The following is a 15,992-nucleotide window of genomic DNA, read 5'->3' as shown; positions in this document are numbered from 1 at the left end:
ATATATTCAACTTTCTGTCTACCTGTGAGTCAATTGATTTGTGGTTGTAAAATTCAAATGGTATAAAATGTTTGTTCGAGGTATTTTATCTTAGACCTTGTGAGCAGGTTCTCATGCTGAACATCTTAGACTTCCTTTATTGTCATTGCACAAAAAAACACAAGGTGAATCTTGACAACGAAATGTCGATTACTTGGCTACCACTGTAACAGAGCTAAGACCTTATTCCTGCACAATAAATATGTTTTCTATGAGTAAGAGCTAGCTATTTACAGGGTAGAAATATATGTAAATATACATATATATTGCACTAAGTTATTGAAGACTTAACATCAATAAATAAATATTACACTGAGTTATTGAATATTGCACTGAGGAATTATTGAAAACGAAACATTAAATCTTGGTTGGTAATATTCTTCATCAGAACCCTTATCAAGATGGCGGAAGCATCTATCGTTCACCCAGAACTGTTAGGCCTCAACTGGGTTTAGGGGCGGTTACCAGGCAACCTGCAGCCAGGACAAGAGTGGAGCAGATGGGTCAAAGGTCAGCTTCATCTTCATGCCACGCAGCCAAAGTGTCATCGCCAGGTGTCCAGAATCAGGCAGGTGAGATGGTGGGCTGTTAACCTCTGTTGCAGTTTTAAAAATCTTAAAGGGCTTTCCTGTCTTTTTCTTGCTCAATATTCCTTCCTCAGACTGTCGAGTATGATTTGGCAAATTTTCTTCATGTGACGCTCTCAGTAAAGTTTGGCTTGTGACTCCAAGTCTTTGAAGTGTAAAACATTTGTTAAACAAATTCAGTCAATTTCCACAGCATATTTTAACTTCTTCAAGCGCTAACATAATCTACCTCCACATAAGCTGGTCTCCTTTAAGTATTATTCTATCATTCTGATTACATTTATTTTTATACCAGCATGTAAACTATGCTTTTCTCCCATTAATTTCAGAATAGACAATTATTTAATAAATGCAGTTATCCTATGTATTTTTCAAACAAAGTCCTAGAGATTTTTTTTATCTGTTTAAATGCGTAAGGTAACTAGAGTGAAGTTGTCAGCGAGCCATTTTAAGTTGCCCTGAAGAAAAATAGTTTTTTCTTCCCAGAGACCACACCTAAAAGTCTCCAGCTGAAGTCGGGCCAGTCCGGTCTCCGTCCTCCAGGCTTTTCCAGCCTCCCACCTGCAAGACTAGCTGCTTTAGGTGTGATACGGACATCCAGCGTCTCGTCTGTGTCCAGCAGCCATTCCAATGACAGCTCTCACAGCGATCCTGGTCAACCCTCTAACTGTGAGTTGCATCGCTCTCTTCCTTATAGTTTTACACTGCAAACACTTTATACGTCTCAACAAGTAGATATTAATTTATTTTAGAAAGTAAATATATTTATTGAATATAGAGTGATTGATTTTAGAGCAACTGTTATGATTTGCTGCTATTAAAAATACATAGTAAAGTAAATCTAATTTATTCCAGAAATGTAATATGGTCATGTTAAAAATTAGATTTTTTTCTTTGGCTGTTATTTCGGGGTTTAATAGCAGACAGTGCATTTTTCTCTTTAAACTATCTTATTTTATCTGTTATTTTTTAATTAGCTTGTTCCAGTTTTAATGTTGTTAAAGATAAAAAAACAGTTTGAAAGGCTGTTAAAAGGTGTACTTATCAACACTCAATTAAAACTTCCTCTTGTTAACATATACACAGGTACATCTATTTTTTTTATATTAATAGAGAGCTGTTTTTAATCTTTTAAGAATAAATAACTGAAATTAATCAAAAAAGGGATGTATTTCAAGTGTTTAAAAATTACAGCTTATATCAAATGAAAAGCTGATTAGCGTTAGACTATTAAAGAAGAGGAACAAACAGGATTTTTTATATATAATGTTAATTTAGGGCCTTGATAATCATAAGTAAGAATGCTTAGATAGAAGACATAAAGGATGCTTCGTTGGAAACTATCCTTCACAAGGATGAAGAGCCACAAAAGGTAATTGATAGAAAAGCTCACAGTTTACAGTTCTGTATCTAAATATATTCATAGAAAGTCTAGCAGAAGGAAGATGTTTACTACAGACGTTGCCTTTTTAGAAGCCATGCCATCTGCTAGTGTGACTGTTCTTTTAAGGCTTAAAATCAGCCCCATCCTCAGCAAAGAAATCTCTAATCAGTTATGCTTTCCTTTGATAGTGAGTTCTTATGGAAACTCTGGATTACCTCTTAGGGTTTTGACTCTCCTTCTGTCTTTGCTATTTTTGCATTACCTGGTTTAACATGTTCGGCTTGTAATACAGTTTGCATCATCTTTGCAGGAAAGAATTGAGCTCTAATTAAGCTGAAAAGTCGTTTCTACTCAAATTTAAATAGCCAGCTAAAAGTGCTGTAGCAAATACACGACTAGCTGATAGAGCAGCTCATTAGGGAGCCTCTAAATGGAAATTAGATTTCAACACTGTGCTCCAATTGCGGGTCTTCAGAGTAGCAGAGCTAATCTTCTCTGAGCTGACAATGTCTTCTTCAACATGCTGTTGGCATGGAGTATATCTGTCTATTTAGCATTAGAAGAGTCTATGAAACTGTTTCCTCATGTTTGATAGCAGGCTTCCCTAAAGCATAAATGTGTTGTTTAAATTTTTAAATTAGGATCACTCTGGATTAGTCATATTAAATGATAATAACAATTTTAAAACAAGATGATTATTGTTAGCAGCAATATTATCAATTGTTAGAGCTTCTCTTTACTAATTTTACTATAGTTGCCTTATGTCATTTTTGAAATATTCCTAAAATGATTTCTTTTCTCCTTAAACCATCAATAACTCTTTCATCCCATGCCACCTGCATTACTGCAGTTTGCCTTTCTGCCTTGAAAAGCACTCAAACATTTACATTAGTGCAGCACACAGCGGGTAAAGGCTTTACCAAAAGTAGTTTGTGTGAATCTGTTACTCCAATTCTAACCTCTTTGCAATTTTCACCTATGATGTTGAAAAATGGATTTTAAGGTTTTATTTTTAGTTTGTAAGTCAATAAATGGTTTTGCCCCTTCCTATATTTCTGGACTGCATCTGATCAACCAGTACTCTCATTTAACACAAATAGATATTTAGCTTTTTTTTTGTCTTAAAAGCTTAATATAGAAAGCTCTGCCAAATAATATTAGAAAGTCTCTAAAATTCCCCCTTTTTTAAGTTTTTATCAAGACCTAATTTAAATAAGTTGGATTTTAACTATTAATGTTGTGCATTGATTGAATTGTAACTAATAATAACTAAGTTTTCCATTATAAAATCAAAAAAGCATAATATATATATCTATGTATATACCGTATATAAACACATATATAGATATATATGTCTATATATAGGTATAGATATATATTTTTTTATGCTTTTTTATTTCATAATGAAAAAATGAAAAACAAATTACTAACAATTTTGAAAGGTGCTATGCAAAAAAATTTAATATTACTATGCGTGTTGTGTTTTGGTTTGTGCAACAACAAAGTAGCTAAGCCATTCGTCACCTTAATAAAATATTTACCAAGGTTACAGCCCTATTTTTAATTTTCTGAGTGAGTAATTTGATAAATGTTTATGGTACAGCTGACACTACAGATGTTTTGTGTTAACAATAAGTTAGGAAAACCTTAAGTCAAATGAAGGGTTAAAGCATGGCTAATATAAGATTCTCACAGGATGATACAGTTCTGGCTATATTTGATGTTACATGATGAAGAAAAATAACTTTTAAGCATATAAACAAGAAAAGCAAATTTTGTTCTATTTTAAGTTCTTCAAAAAGGATTTACAATCAAAGTATAAAAGATGCTCTGAGCCACTTGCTGCTGATTAAAGAATCAGTGCTGTGGAGGGTAGTTTAACACTGCACAAGCAGCCAAGCATGCAGCAGCAGCAGCATAAATCACAGTGAAGCACAGCCTGGTTGTCAGTCCTCTTCTCTGCTTTGTGTTTGCTTCAGTGAAAATGTGCTGACTCTCTCAGGTGGATTCCAATTGCTGCAGTGTGAGGAGTTGCTGCAATCCCTTCTGCGTTTAGAACCAGACTTTGTTTAACTAAGATCAATTAAATATTCAAGCTATTAACTGTGCAGTAGTGCATGATGCAACCATCTTATCTGTTCTCTGGTAAGAATAATGCAGTTCAAAGGCAAAAGATTGATTTTATTCCTCTTTCAAGGTGTCAAATTACCTGCAGAAGTTGGAGCCTCTGTTAGGAAGCGTATTGATATAGCTGCTGAATATTTTATAAGTAATGTAATCTGTCTCCCTGGTTTTTGACTTCCTGCTTACTCAGACATAGTAAACCTTAATCCTGATGTTTGTGTGTTTATACCTTTACTTGCTGCTGATAGATTTTTTTTTAAATATATTTTACTTGCAAAGTAAGGTTATTTGGGGAAAGCAATGACTTTATCCTGGTCTTTACTTTTATTATTCTGTTCTTTTATCAGGGATTAGATTTAGGCTCAAGTGATTCAAATTGAAAGGTCTGGGTTAAGTTTAAAAAATAAACGAAAAAACAATGGAGGTCAATGAAAACAACCCATGCATGTAATAAAACATGGATATGTGTTTGAATGGTAAGAAACAGCCCAAGTTCAAAATTAGGGGTGCCCTCTGCAGAATTTATTGGATTTTCATTGGATCAATATTTTTAAGAACAAAAGGTTTTTTTATTCAAAAGATAATTGTCATTTTTTAGCTTTGTTATAGATATTCTAATATGTAAAATAATTTTTCGTTTTTTTTTTAATAATTCCCTACAATCAATTATAACAAGTAACCCAAAGGTACTCTGGAGAGTTTAGGATAAAAAAAAATCTTTACAAAAAGTGTTTATGCTAAAGTACCAGATTCGATATACACAAAAAAATGTAAGAGCAAGTAAATATAATTTGTAGGAGTTGTTTCATTTCAAATTTTTATAAAAAGAAGATTATAATGAATCTTTTTGTGTGAAATCACATTAAGGTCATGATATGGAGTAATATTCCTCTTGCCAATTACAGCCTTGTTGCATGTTTAAAGACATATTAATCTTTCTCCTTCTTTTGCAGTTCCCAGTGCTGGCAGTGATGAAACACTTCCACATAAATCCGTCACACTTCTTAGTGGATCTTCCCATCCTCAGGGTCTGGTGAAGACCCCCAACACCATGAGCATGCAACGTCGTAACGTGTCACCGCAGCACAGCTCCCACTCTGGTACAGTCACACATCACACAGACAAGTCGAAATAAACATCTAGTCTTCAGTTTGCTCTCCATATCCCTGTGTTTAATTTATATGTAAGACTCAGAGGTAATGCTTTTGTTGTGATTGCCTTATCTCAATAACTGGATGTACTGTTTGATAGATGAGCCTTTTGACACAATACATGTCCCAATAGGTTGGGCTACAGTGGCGTTGGATGCAGTAGGGTCCGCAGTTCAAACCCCAGTCTCAGTCATGTGTCCTTGGACTGATGGTGGTCAGAGGCCCCGGTGGCAAAGGTGTAAAACAGCCTTGCTTCTGCCCCAGGGCACCTGTGGCTACAGTGTAGTTCACTACCATCAGTAAAACATGGAATTTATTATAAAGTGCTTTGGAGTCCCCTTTCTTATAAAGGCACCATATAAGGACAGGACCAGGGCTGCAACTAACAATTATTTGGCAAATTGATTAATCTGTCCATTATTTTTTTGATTATTAATCAGATAGCAAAAGGTTCCTTAAAAAGTTATTCTTACAAGATTAAACCAGGTGAAACTAAAACTTTTGCACTTGCGGAGTTCTGGATAGAACATATTGACAGACAAACTATTTTTTTTTATCCTAAATTCAAAATGTTTGAATATTGTTTTTTTTTTTTTACGATTTTGGTATAAGGTGGGTCTCTGTCAGCTAAAGGCATGTTTTAGAGTCCGTATAATCCATTTAACAAATAGTCGATTACTTAAATAGTTGAAGATTATTTCTATTCATCACGATTAATCTGATTAATTATTTCAGCCCTAGACAGCACATTTACCATTTCTACCATTGCATCTCAACTCACTGATCGTTAACACAAAGGGAAATCATACAGATGAACAGGTTAAAAGTTTTCTAGCTAAGGAAACCCAGTTGAATGCATTCAGTCATTGACTTTCAAATCCACACTTACATATACTTAGACAGACTTAGACAGATTTTATTTTGTCATTTTGTACAAGCAAGTGTTAACAACAAGAAATTTCGTTATGTACAGCTCTGTAGACCAGGGGTCCTCAACTGTTTTCAGGCCCTAATTATATATATTGTATGAAATTGTGTTATATATATATATATATATATATATATAAAAAAGTCTAATCAACCAAAACTTTTACGACCCCCATGCAGTACCTCTGTGGACCCCCTAGGGGTCGCAGACCCCCTGTTGAAGACCTATGCTCTAGACCAGGGGTGTCAAACTGATTCCAGAAAGGGCCGTGTGGCTGCAGGGTTTCTTTCCAACCAAACAATGGCACACCAGACTTGATTTATCTCATCACGTCATCATGTTCAGATTGGACTGACTTAATGAGATGACTGGAGTCTGGTGTGCTATTGCTTGGTTGGAAAGAAAACCTGCAGCCACACGGCCCTTTCTGGAACCAGTTTGACATCCCTGCTCTAGACTATTTCATTTTTTTCTATTTTCATTTTTTAAAGTGCAGCCATGATGAAAAAAAAAAGTGATGGAAACATATGACTGTATAGTTACAGTTCCAACATTCAGTTGTTGTTTTTTTATGACCCATTTTACATAACATTTAGCAGTCTAATGGAAGTGAGCAAGAAATTGTTCATTTTAAGTATTGTTTGAACTTTGTGGTGCATACTTTCAGACCTAACTCTCCAAACTAAGGGTGTGCTGTCATGTTTGGTTGCTCTATGTGTGTCATTGCTACCTTGGTTAGAGGTTTTTTCCTTGCTCTGCCTGTTATGATGTATCTCCCCCTCGAAGCAATATCCAAAATAAACTGTTTAAAGGCTTCCTCTGTGTATCACAGTGCCTTAATAAGGATTTCTTAAAGTGTTTGCAAAAAAAACAAACAAAAACAATACTGTAATTTCAGGCATCTGTGCTGTTGTAGCTGTTGCCTAGCATTGCAGCTCAAGTGATGCTGCACCACACATTGCACTTCCTTGCTGTTCCCATAGGAGGCAGTGAGATATGTAACATCCCCTATATTTGCAGTGAATGTGGCATATCGCCACCATCTAGTGGTCATTCTGTGTATAGAGTAACCCTGGTTCTTCTGTATATTTTTGGCTCTTTTTGTTTTTCAAGTTGTTTTTTTTTAAGATACTTTAACTGTAGGAAGTATTTCATTTGTTATCTAAAGAAAGCAAAGTGAAATTAAGAAGGTGGAACAAGCAAAAAATCAAAACTTTTACAAACCTTTAAATAATTTATTTGCATTAATGCATCTATTTGACAATTCAGATCTCCTGCTAAGATGTAATAATGAGCTGAGAGGAGGTGCTTAAAGATCACAGAATTATCATTGATTATGGTTTTTCTTACATTTTAATGCTAAGGTCCATAACAATGAGCTTTGCAGTTTCAGAAATGTAATTAGATCAAATTTGAAGTACATTGAAATTATTTATACCCAGAAAGAAATTTGTTTTTGTTTGTTTGTTGTTGTTTTTTTTGAGGGGTTAATTCTTTAGTTCTTAGCAGTTTTTTTTTTTGCAATTACAAGCTGAACTGTATCACATTTTTTGTAAAATAACTTGAGATCAGTCATACTAAAGGAGTGCATTTATCAATGCCAATTCAAGCCTTACCAGAACTTCTTTCATGTATTTAAGTCCAGAATTTGTTCAGGGTAGATAATGATATCAACATTTAGGAGCAATTTAGTTTTTTGTTTAAAATTCTTTCTTAGATAGTTGAATAAATTCACAATCTTTCAACTGAATGATTCGTTTTAGCTTTCAATGGTATAGAGTCTATTTATCTTTAATTATGCATACAATTTAGCTAATCATTACTTTATAAATGTTATTGAATTAAAATATTTATTAGATTTATTGAGAACATTTGCAATTTCAAACTTGAGTAAAAGTAAAGGAAAAGTTAGCATTTGGTATTTAACCAGCTGTTTTTAAATCTTGAGATGTTATTTAGAGAATGCAATGTCTAAACACTCCTAATCATGTTCTGAAAAAGAATAATTAATTATGTTTATTTGTTGGAAATCAAGCCACTAAAACTAGAAACCTTTACTAAACTAATTTGCTCTTGTTTCCTAACTTTTCGGTTGTAGGGTAGATTTCTTTAGGAACAAATCCAACATTTTCTTCTCTACACAGTGTCGAGGACAGAGCTGCATAAGGACACTGAAGCTGGACTCTCGCCGAGATCATCCCCTAAAAGGTGTGCTGTGGTTCCACCAAAGCCACAGTCCCCAGGTGAGTCCATCCTTTCATGCTCACACCATGTACACCCCATGTTCAGTTTGTTCCCACATAGCGCATCTTCATCCACTGCTTCTGTTCCTTTAAAAATGAAAATTGAGTTCATGTTGTCCAGTTCTCATTTCCTGACCCTATACCTAGCAACCTAATGTTGTCATGGCAACAAGGTACAGTTTCCATAATGCTGTGGTGGCTCTGTCAGCAGCAGTGTTTCCGGTTTAGATTACATCAGTGTTTGTCACTAAGTTGTACTTTATTTAGATACACCTCAGACAGAGAAGGAGCTGAATATAGAGCTGCAGTGCAGTGAATAATGTTCCAATGGAGGCCACATAACATGCAGCCATACTTGGGAAGTAGAAAGCTGCTCTTCCTTCCGCAGTGTGTAAAAATAGTTCTTATCTCCACCTCCCTGCTTGTGCATTAGCCAAGTAAGATAATTAAACGAATCATCTGAAGCAAACTCGGCTCTGTAATAAAGTAATATTAATCTCTGCAGACAGTACAGGTGCACTCTAGTGGTAGAAAATCAAAAATTTATTTTTTTTAAAGATTGAATTAAAAAAAAAAAATCATGTTTCATCCATTTATTAAATAAAGCATTATGGTATTCTAAGCTTTTATTGCTGTTTCTTTGAATGAGTATGGCATATAGTTACTGGGACCAGCATCTCACATTTCCAAACATTAGAAAATCAAAAAAAGAAGAAAAAATGAATTTCAAAATAGAGATGTTCGCTTACTGTCCTACAGAGAAAAAAACTTGGTAGCTCATCAGCAGAGGGAAGCACAGAGGATTTAAAAATGACTGAAAGCTGATTTTTTTTTTTTGGTGTTTGACTTCATTACTACATAGAGTAGTGGATCAACACTAATAGATGGGATGGTTCCTCAACTCTCCTCTGACTGGAAACTTTGCAATGGACTGAAGCTAACTTGGATCTGGTGTTTCTCCACCTTTCCTCTAGACTCTGGGATCTACTCTTGGTTATCTACAATAACCTCCCAGGTTATTGAATGGACTTTGCTTCATGATCCGCTGAAGGCTCCAGTTATTACTGTATTCTGGGCTACTTTTTTCTGATCCACTTATGTTTTCTTCCACTTAGCTCTCCATTAACATCATTGGAAACAATACTATGTGAAGAGGCACCTTTTTTAAGGACCTAGTCTCTATGATTAGGGTATCAGTGATTAATCAACATATAGAAAATCAACAGTGTCCCATAGCATTATATTTCAAGGTTACATTAAATTCAGTTTTCAATTCAGTTTATTTATAAAGTGCCAATGCACAACACATGTCATCTCAAGGCAATTTAAGGTTCAACAGGTCATACAGGCAAATTTATTAAAGTTTTCTATCTAAGGAAAACTAGTTGATTGCATTGACTCATTGACTCAAAAGCAATCCCTCACACTAAGCATGCTTGTAGAGACAGTGGAGAGGAAAACTCCCTTTTAACAGGAAGAAACCTCCAGCAGAACCAGGCTCAGTGTGAGCGGCCATCTGCCGAGGCCGACTGGGGTTCAATGAGAACGTTATACTTGTGTATAGAGTCAATGTATTATAAAACTCTCCAATACATAAACTTTTATTTAATAATTCGACCTATTGAGATTCCCTAATGGCCAGTTGCTTGGGCTCTCGCTGCCTTTGATGCCAATGTTTTACTTGGTCATAGAAAGATGTGTCAAAACAGAAGCGAAGAGAGAAAAAATTGATTAATTGCAACTAAAAACATCATTACAGACTGAACAAAACTATTATAATTGCATCATTTCTTTAAATTGTGTTGCCATACTTTCAGTAGAGATACCTATCACACTCTGATCTGACTTGAAGCAAAAACATGTTGCTGAATCATTGCTTTTTCTCTTTAGCTCGCAGTCGGGCAGCAGCGGTTCATGGTTCTCCTCGGACAGGAAGGCCACAGGAGCTGGACCGGGCTCTGATCAAGCAGCTGCAGGAGCGATGTGAGCAGCAGGCCCTGCAGCTACAGACCCTTCAGGCTCAGTTGAAGAAGGCCTCCTTGTGTCTAGATGCTTTCAGTATCGCCACTCTGCACTTTTGCAACAAGGTAGGATCATAGAAATGATACCTGTTGGTCTAAGGTCAGGTTCTTTTATCCTAACCCAAATCCCAACACAAAACAATATTTTTACATAATTCCATAGGATGATGAACAGATTCTAAAGAAAAATTCAATGCAATGTTTTGTAAAAAATCTTATTACTGAATTTATATAATTTATTCAAATTTATTTTCTTTACTTTGAGCTTTATGGTTTTAGTCATTTTTGACTCACAGAGTCCACATTTTCTGAGATACAGAGAACCTGTGTCAGCTTCAATGCAACTTTAAAGCATCCATCATCCTTTTCTTCAAAAGGCACCTGTAGAGTCCAGCTATTTCTGTCAAAGCAGTAACTGTCTTTGAAGCTTTTTTTATGACACATTAAGGGTGACTCTGTAGCAGCCAGCTTGATCAAACAACTGCTTTTAGGATTTCCTGAGAGGTTTTATTATAGATTAGAAAAAGATTGTTTTTTTTTAAATAAAAATAATGTATAGAGTATCCTGTGGAAGCCATGTGTCCACAAGTTTAAGGTGTAAATCTTTAAGCTAGTACCATTTTGTTAGGTAATATCCACAGACATCATTGTTTTTCTAGGGATTCTTGACCAACAACAGATCTAAACATATGACCAGAGATCCAGAATTGTTCAGATGTCTCTGTCTGTTTGGAGGGAGCACTAAAAATCTAGAACTAAATCAGGTTGAGAATAGCAACATTTGGAAATTGATTTTTAGAGTCTATCCAATCAGATTGAGCCTAAACAATCTCCCTTACTGTCCCTTAGTGGGGATATTTAGGTTTGCCATAAGGAAGTATTAAATATGATAAATAGGTAGAAACACCCCTAAAGATTTTTTAGACATAATTGCTGCAAGAGAAGGGTCTACTATGTATTGACTTTAGGGAGCCTAAAAGAATATAAACTGCACTTTTCAGGTATTATTTGGATTTGTTATTGTCCTCAGTTTTTCTTCCCTAAAAAGTTAACATTGTTTTTTTGGATATGGATCTGCTCCACCGTTGAGCTCTAGCTGACTCAATCAGAAGTTTCAAATGTGTCATTTGATGTCAAATACTGTAAATTGCAGCTAATGAAAGCAATACCTACCTTAAAAATTGGAAAATAGTCTTGATTTAAAAAAAAGGCTCAAAATCTGGGCTGCAACTCTGAATTACCGGTATTATTATTTGTCTAATTGATTAATATGTAAATTATTTTTTCATTTAATAATCAGACAACAAAAAAATGCCTTAAAGATTTTTATTTTTTTTTTTTCAAGATTTAAACCAGGTTAATTTAAAACTGCCACTTCAGGGCTCTGGATAAAACATATTCACAGATAAAAATGTTTTTTATGCTTAAATATGTTCCTACTTTAAGGGGGTTTGCTCATTTAGCTAATGGCATGTGTTACAGTCTCTGTACTCCAAATAATGATTATTAGTTATTTTCAAGAACCAATTAATCACCACTAATCAGATTGTTTGAGTTTTAGCTAAAATATTAATATAGTTACAAAAGTAAACTATGTACAGATTTAGTTTTAATAAGTCAAAATTATTGTTCTATAGAGAACATTAAAAGTACATTAATGTATATAATGGTGATAGAAGTCTGCAGTCTGATATGTTGTGCTTCATGTGTTATAGTGGATAAGATTCCTTGCTAAAGGACCATTAATAAACCATCTTTTGTACATTTCTGTTTTTTTCATAGAAAAAAAATAAGCCCCCTCAACTGGTTTTCTTTTTAAATGTCTATAATGTCTAATGTTGGCTTAATATTTAATTTTTTCTTTCTTTTCCTGCCCCTTTGGATTTAGCAGTTGTATTTCATAAACCTGTGCTGTTTACAGTTGGGTAGATTTGGAAAAACTATTGTTGGTGTTTTATTTATTTTTATATAAAAAAATAGAAGACGTGTGAATATTTACCCTCAACATTTAACAGTACTGAGCTGATTATTTATGGGGATTCATTAAACTGTAGTTTTAAGATGCTTGATTTCAGTGGCAGTGGTGTGAAATTTTACTCTAGGTCCAAAAAGTAAACAAAATAAGATCTCAAGATTGTCCCCTAATCTGTATATCTGACTGCTTATCGATTAGGTCTCTTCTTTTCTCCAGCTGCCCTCAGAGATTTATAAGATGCGTGTTGCTCTCTGTCGTGCGTATGACTGTGATATGGGGCGTGTTTGTGGGGGGTTGAGGGGAGGACAGGCAGGATCTGGCTCTCTTTGTTCTAGCAGGGATAAATGATGCTCGTAAACCAAGAGCAAGGTATGGTTTTGGTTGTTTCCTTTCTCCTCTCCTCCCCTCTCCTTTCCCTGCCTCATCCCTCCCCTCTGCTTTGACTTTCTTTCTGCATCTTTCCTTTCACTTCCCGTCTATCCCTGCTGCCTCTACATCAGGCTAAGGGATGCTGCCGTCTGCTAGCCTAATATGGGCCATTGCTGCTGCAGGCTTCATTTTCTCCCTATCTGCTGTGTGGACCCAACGGTAAAGGCAGTGTCATCTGAGGGCAGTAAGCTTGTTTTTCTTTTAGCACAGAGGATCCCTTAATGCATTTGTAGCTGTGCTCATGTGTGTTTGGTGATGAGGGGGTCTGAATGTGTGCATCTATATGATCGTTATGTTCACTTGTTTCCTAGCGACAGCCGGTAGAGAGCATAGGGATGATTATGCTGAGTCAAAGCTGTCTGAGTTTGCAGGAACACTGCAAAAAAAAATGTTGCAGCTGTGCTTCATTCAGTGTTTGGGTGTGTGTATTGTGTCAATACCTTTCTTCTGCTTAATTAAAGTCTATATAATTGAATAATTTTAAGCACCTTAACATGAATCTCATGGCAAAGCATTGCAAAAATAATCCAAATAATTTTAACTTTTTCCACATGCAGTGTATTTTAGATGTGCTACATTTTAATAGCTTTAACTTTTTCATTTTCATCATAAATAAGGTGCAATGTGTGGCATAGGTATATATTCAGCCCTTCTTGTCTCTACCAGTTATCTAGATATACAGATTCAAATGTTTGCCCATTCCTCTTTGCACAAAAGCCCAAATTCTCTCAGATTAAAGAAAGTGGTGAACAGCAGCACATTCAGCAGCAGATTGTCTTTGTTGGAGCTAGGAGGAAAATGGAATAATAAAGTAACTGACTTCAGTGGGTCAGACATTTTATTAGTCAGATGGGTGGAGCTTCTTTGAATAAAATGATTTAAAACATGTTTTATTCCTTAGAAGAAGAGCCTTTAGTGCAGTATGATGTTTTTATACCGCAAATGAAACCTCTTAGAGGATGACATCATTTTGACTAAGATAAACTGTTGACTGTTTCATACATTTTTTAACAGCTCCACTGCTTTTTTGTCTGTGTTTGTCTCTTCATTCAAATGTAATTATTTGTTAAATACAGTTTTTTTCTACAGACTACAATTAGGATAAACTATTTTGTTTCTCTCTTGTGTACCTTATGTTTTTTCATGAGTTTTGCCATACTACACCTATAGGTCCCGTCGGGCAAATAATCGTGTTGCATTATTACAAATAATGAAAATAAAAATCCTCTGCTTACCTTCATTAGCAAGATGTGATCTAGGTTAATTTAGGTAAGTGTACGAGCTTCATACAAGCATTAAATCAACCTGCAAACGATATGAAAATAATAAAATAATGGAACATTTTAAAGCTGATACTTTAATTGTATTACTAGATTTTTTTATGTCGCATTACGTGATCTGATAATTCCTGTTTTATTACTCATCACAGAGATAAGTACTTATAAAAACTATATCTCTGCTACCAAGTACAGAATTTTTTAGCAGTAATTTGAAATGAATTAGGTTTTAAAAGCTTCAACTGTCTTTTTTGCTTTTTTTAATATTTTTTTTTTACTTTGATTAATCTTGTCTGACCCTGAACAGTTCCTCTAAGATGAGAGATACATACAGGATTGCAACAGAGATGAAAAAAGATAAATATATTTATACCAAACCTGAATACTAGGCAACTGTCAGAAAGAGTGGCAATTGGGGGCTGAACAAGCCTCAGTAAGGAAAAAAAAAAAGAAATCATATATTGGTGATTTGAAATGTAATCAGTTCTGACTTAGATACTCGTAGAGTTTCTGTATTTCGAGTAAAAGTTTTATTTTGTGGAATTTGCAATTTGAAATGACCCCTAGGACAAATGTATGTGATAAATATTATGTTTGTGACACATTCATACTCTCATCTAATAAATTATTAGATGGACTGAATATATTTTTAGTGTGATTAATGCTCACACATGATTTTTCAGTAGATAAAATGATGATGGAGACAGCGAGCAAAACAGTTATGGAAAAGAGAGAAATTAAATGTGACTTTATTGTGATAATGTGTCATTTCAATGCAAGTGATTGCAGTCATTCACAAGCTACATGCATGTTAGCTTATGGAGGACCAGCTCTACCATATTAAAAAATAAATACAGAAATAAATAAATGCTCAATAAATAAATAAGCATATAATTAGTTGTAGGTAGAAATTAGATTATACAGTGAGACATAAATGTATATATCTCTTTTAATTAGCTTCTTTATTTATTCACCTTTGTAATAATTACCTTATTTGTCTATTGTCCAATATAATCTACAACTTTGTTTAATAATTACGTATTTATTTATGTGCATGTTATAATATTTTGTCTGTACATTCGACAAAAAACATTTGTCGAATGTTTTCCAACCGATACCAAAGGTAAAGCAGACACGCACTTGTTGGTTATGATTATTTATCCTGCAGAACATAATGGAAACACATACCTTTTTCTTTTTTTTTTTTTACAGCTTTCTTTTTAATTACTGACATGAGTTTGTTTAATTAAAAGGAGTTCAGTTTTTTTTTTTTCTGTTTTATTCCAGAATGAGAGCGCCATAGTAAAAGAGAGGGAACTATCCCTTGAGCTCGCCAGAATCAGGGATGAAGTGGGTAAGTGGGAAACAGTTGATTATTCAATGATTAATACTAACAAAATGGAAAGAACTAGAATAAAAATATATATTTGTTAACTGAAATAAAAATAGAAACTTATTGAAACTGTAATAAGAGTTTACCAAACTAATTAAGACGAACTGAATTTTAATAGAGAATATGCTTAGTTTCCATTTGTTTATCATAATGAATTAATATGAGGTAGTTACCAGTTGCTATTTTTACATTTTTTTCCGCTGTATTGCATAACGCTAGCAGATGGCAGGTACAGCAGTCAGGTCATTGGTGTTGCTGCAAGGGTCTCTACTTATCTAGCATTTTTTATTTGTTTTTATTTTTTAGTATTTCTTGTACGCAATACGTAAGTCTTATTACATAAAAGACTAAATCTATACCTGAAACTAATGAAAACTAAACTGAAACCAAGCATTTTCCAAAACTAGCTAACATATAATAAAATATATATAATATAATAAT

At 34.4% G+C, this 15,992-nt stretch overlaps 1 protein-coding gene across 4 annotated transcripts in view; it reads left to right on the top strand.

Moving 5' to 3' along the window:
- The window catches only part of mtus2b (microtubule associated tumor suppressor candidate 2b), a 32,296-nt gene that overhangs the window by 10,012 nt on the left and 6,292 nt on the right, over positions 1-15,992 (top strand). For 2 of the 4 annotated variants that reach the window (XM_038294380.1, XM_038294379.1), the window contains exons 3-8: positions 428-611; positions 1,113-1,295; positions 5,088-5,234; positions 8,358-8,456; positions 10,347-10,543; positions 15,446-15,512. In XM_038294380.1, the coding sequence (XP_038150308.1) occupies positions 428-611; positions 1,113-1,295; positions 5,088-5,234; positions 8,358-8,456; positions 10,347-10,543; positions 15,446-15,512 (877 nt within the window). Of the gene's footprint in view, positions 1-427; positions 612-1,112; positions 1,296-5,087; positions 5,235-8,357; positions 8,457-10,346; positions 10,544-12,773; positions 12,822-12,952; positions 13,041-15,445; positions 15,513-15,992 lie in introns of those variants that run through there. The other 2 variants (XM_038294381.1, XM_038294382.1) reach the window with 2 other exon arrangements.

The sequence above is a fragment of the Cyprinodon tularosa genome, unplaced genomic scaffold, assembly GCF_016077235.1.
Source record: "Cyprinodon tularosa strain WSP-4 unplaced genomic scaffold, ASM1607723v1 ctg34, whole genome shotgun sequence".
NCBI lineage: Eukaryota > Metazoa > Chordata > Actinopteri > Cyprinodontiformes > Cyprinodontidae > Cyprinodon > Cyprinodon tularosa.
This window is presented reverse-complemented; position numbering and strand designations above follow the sequence as displayed.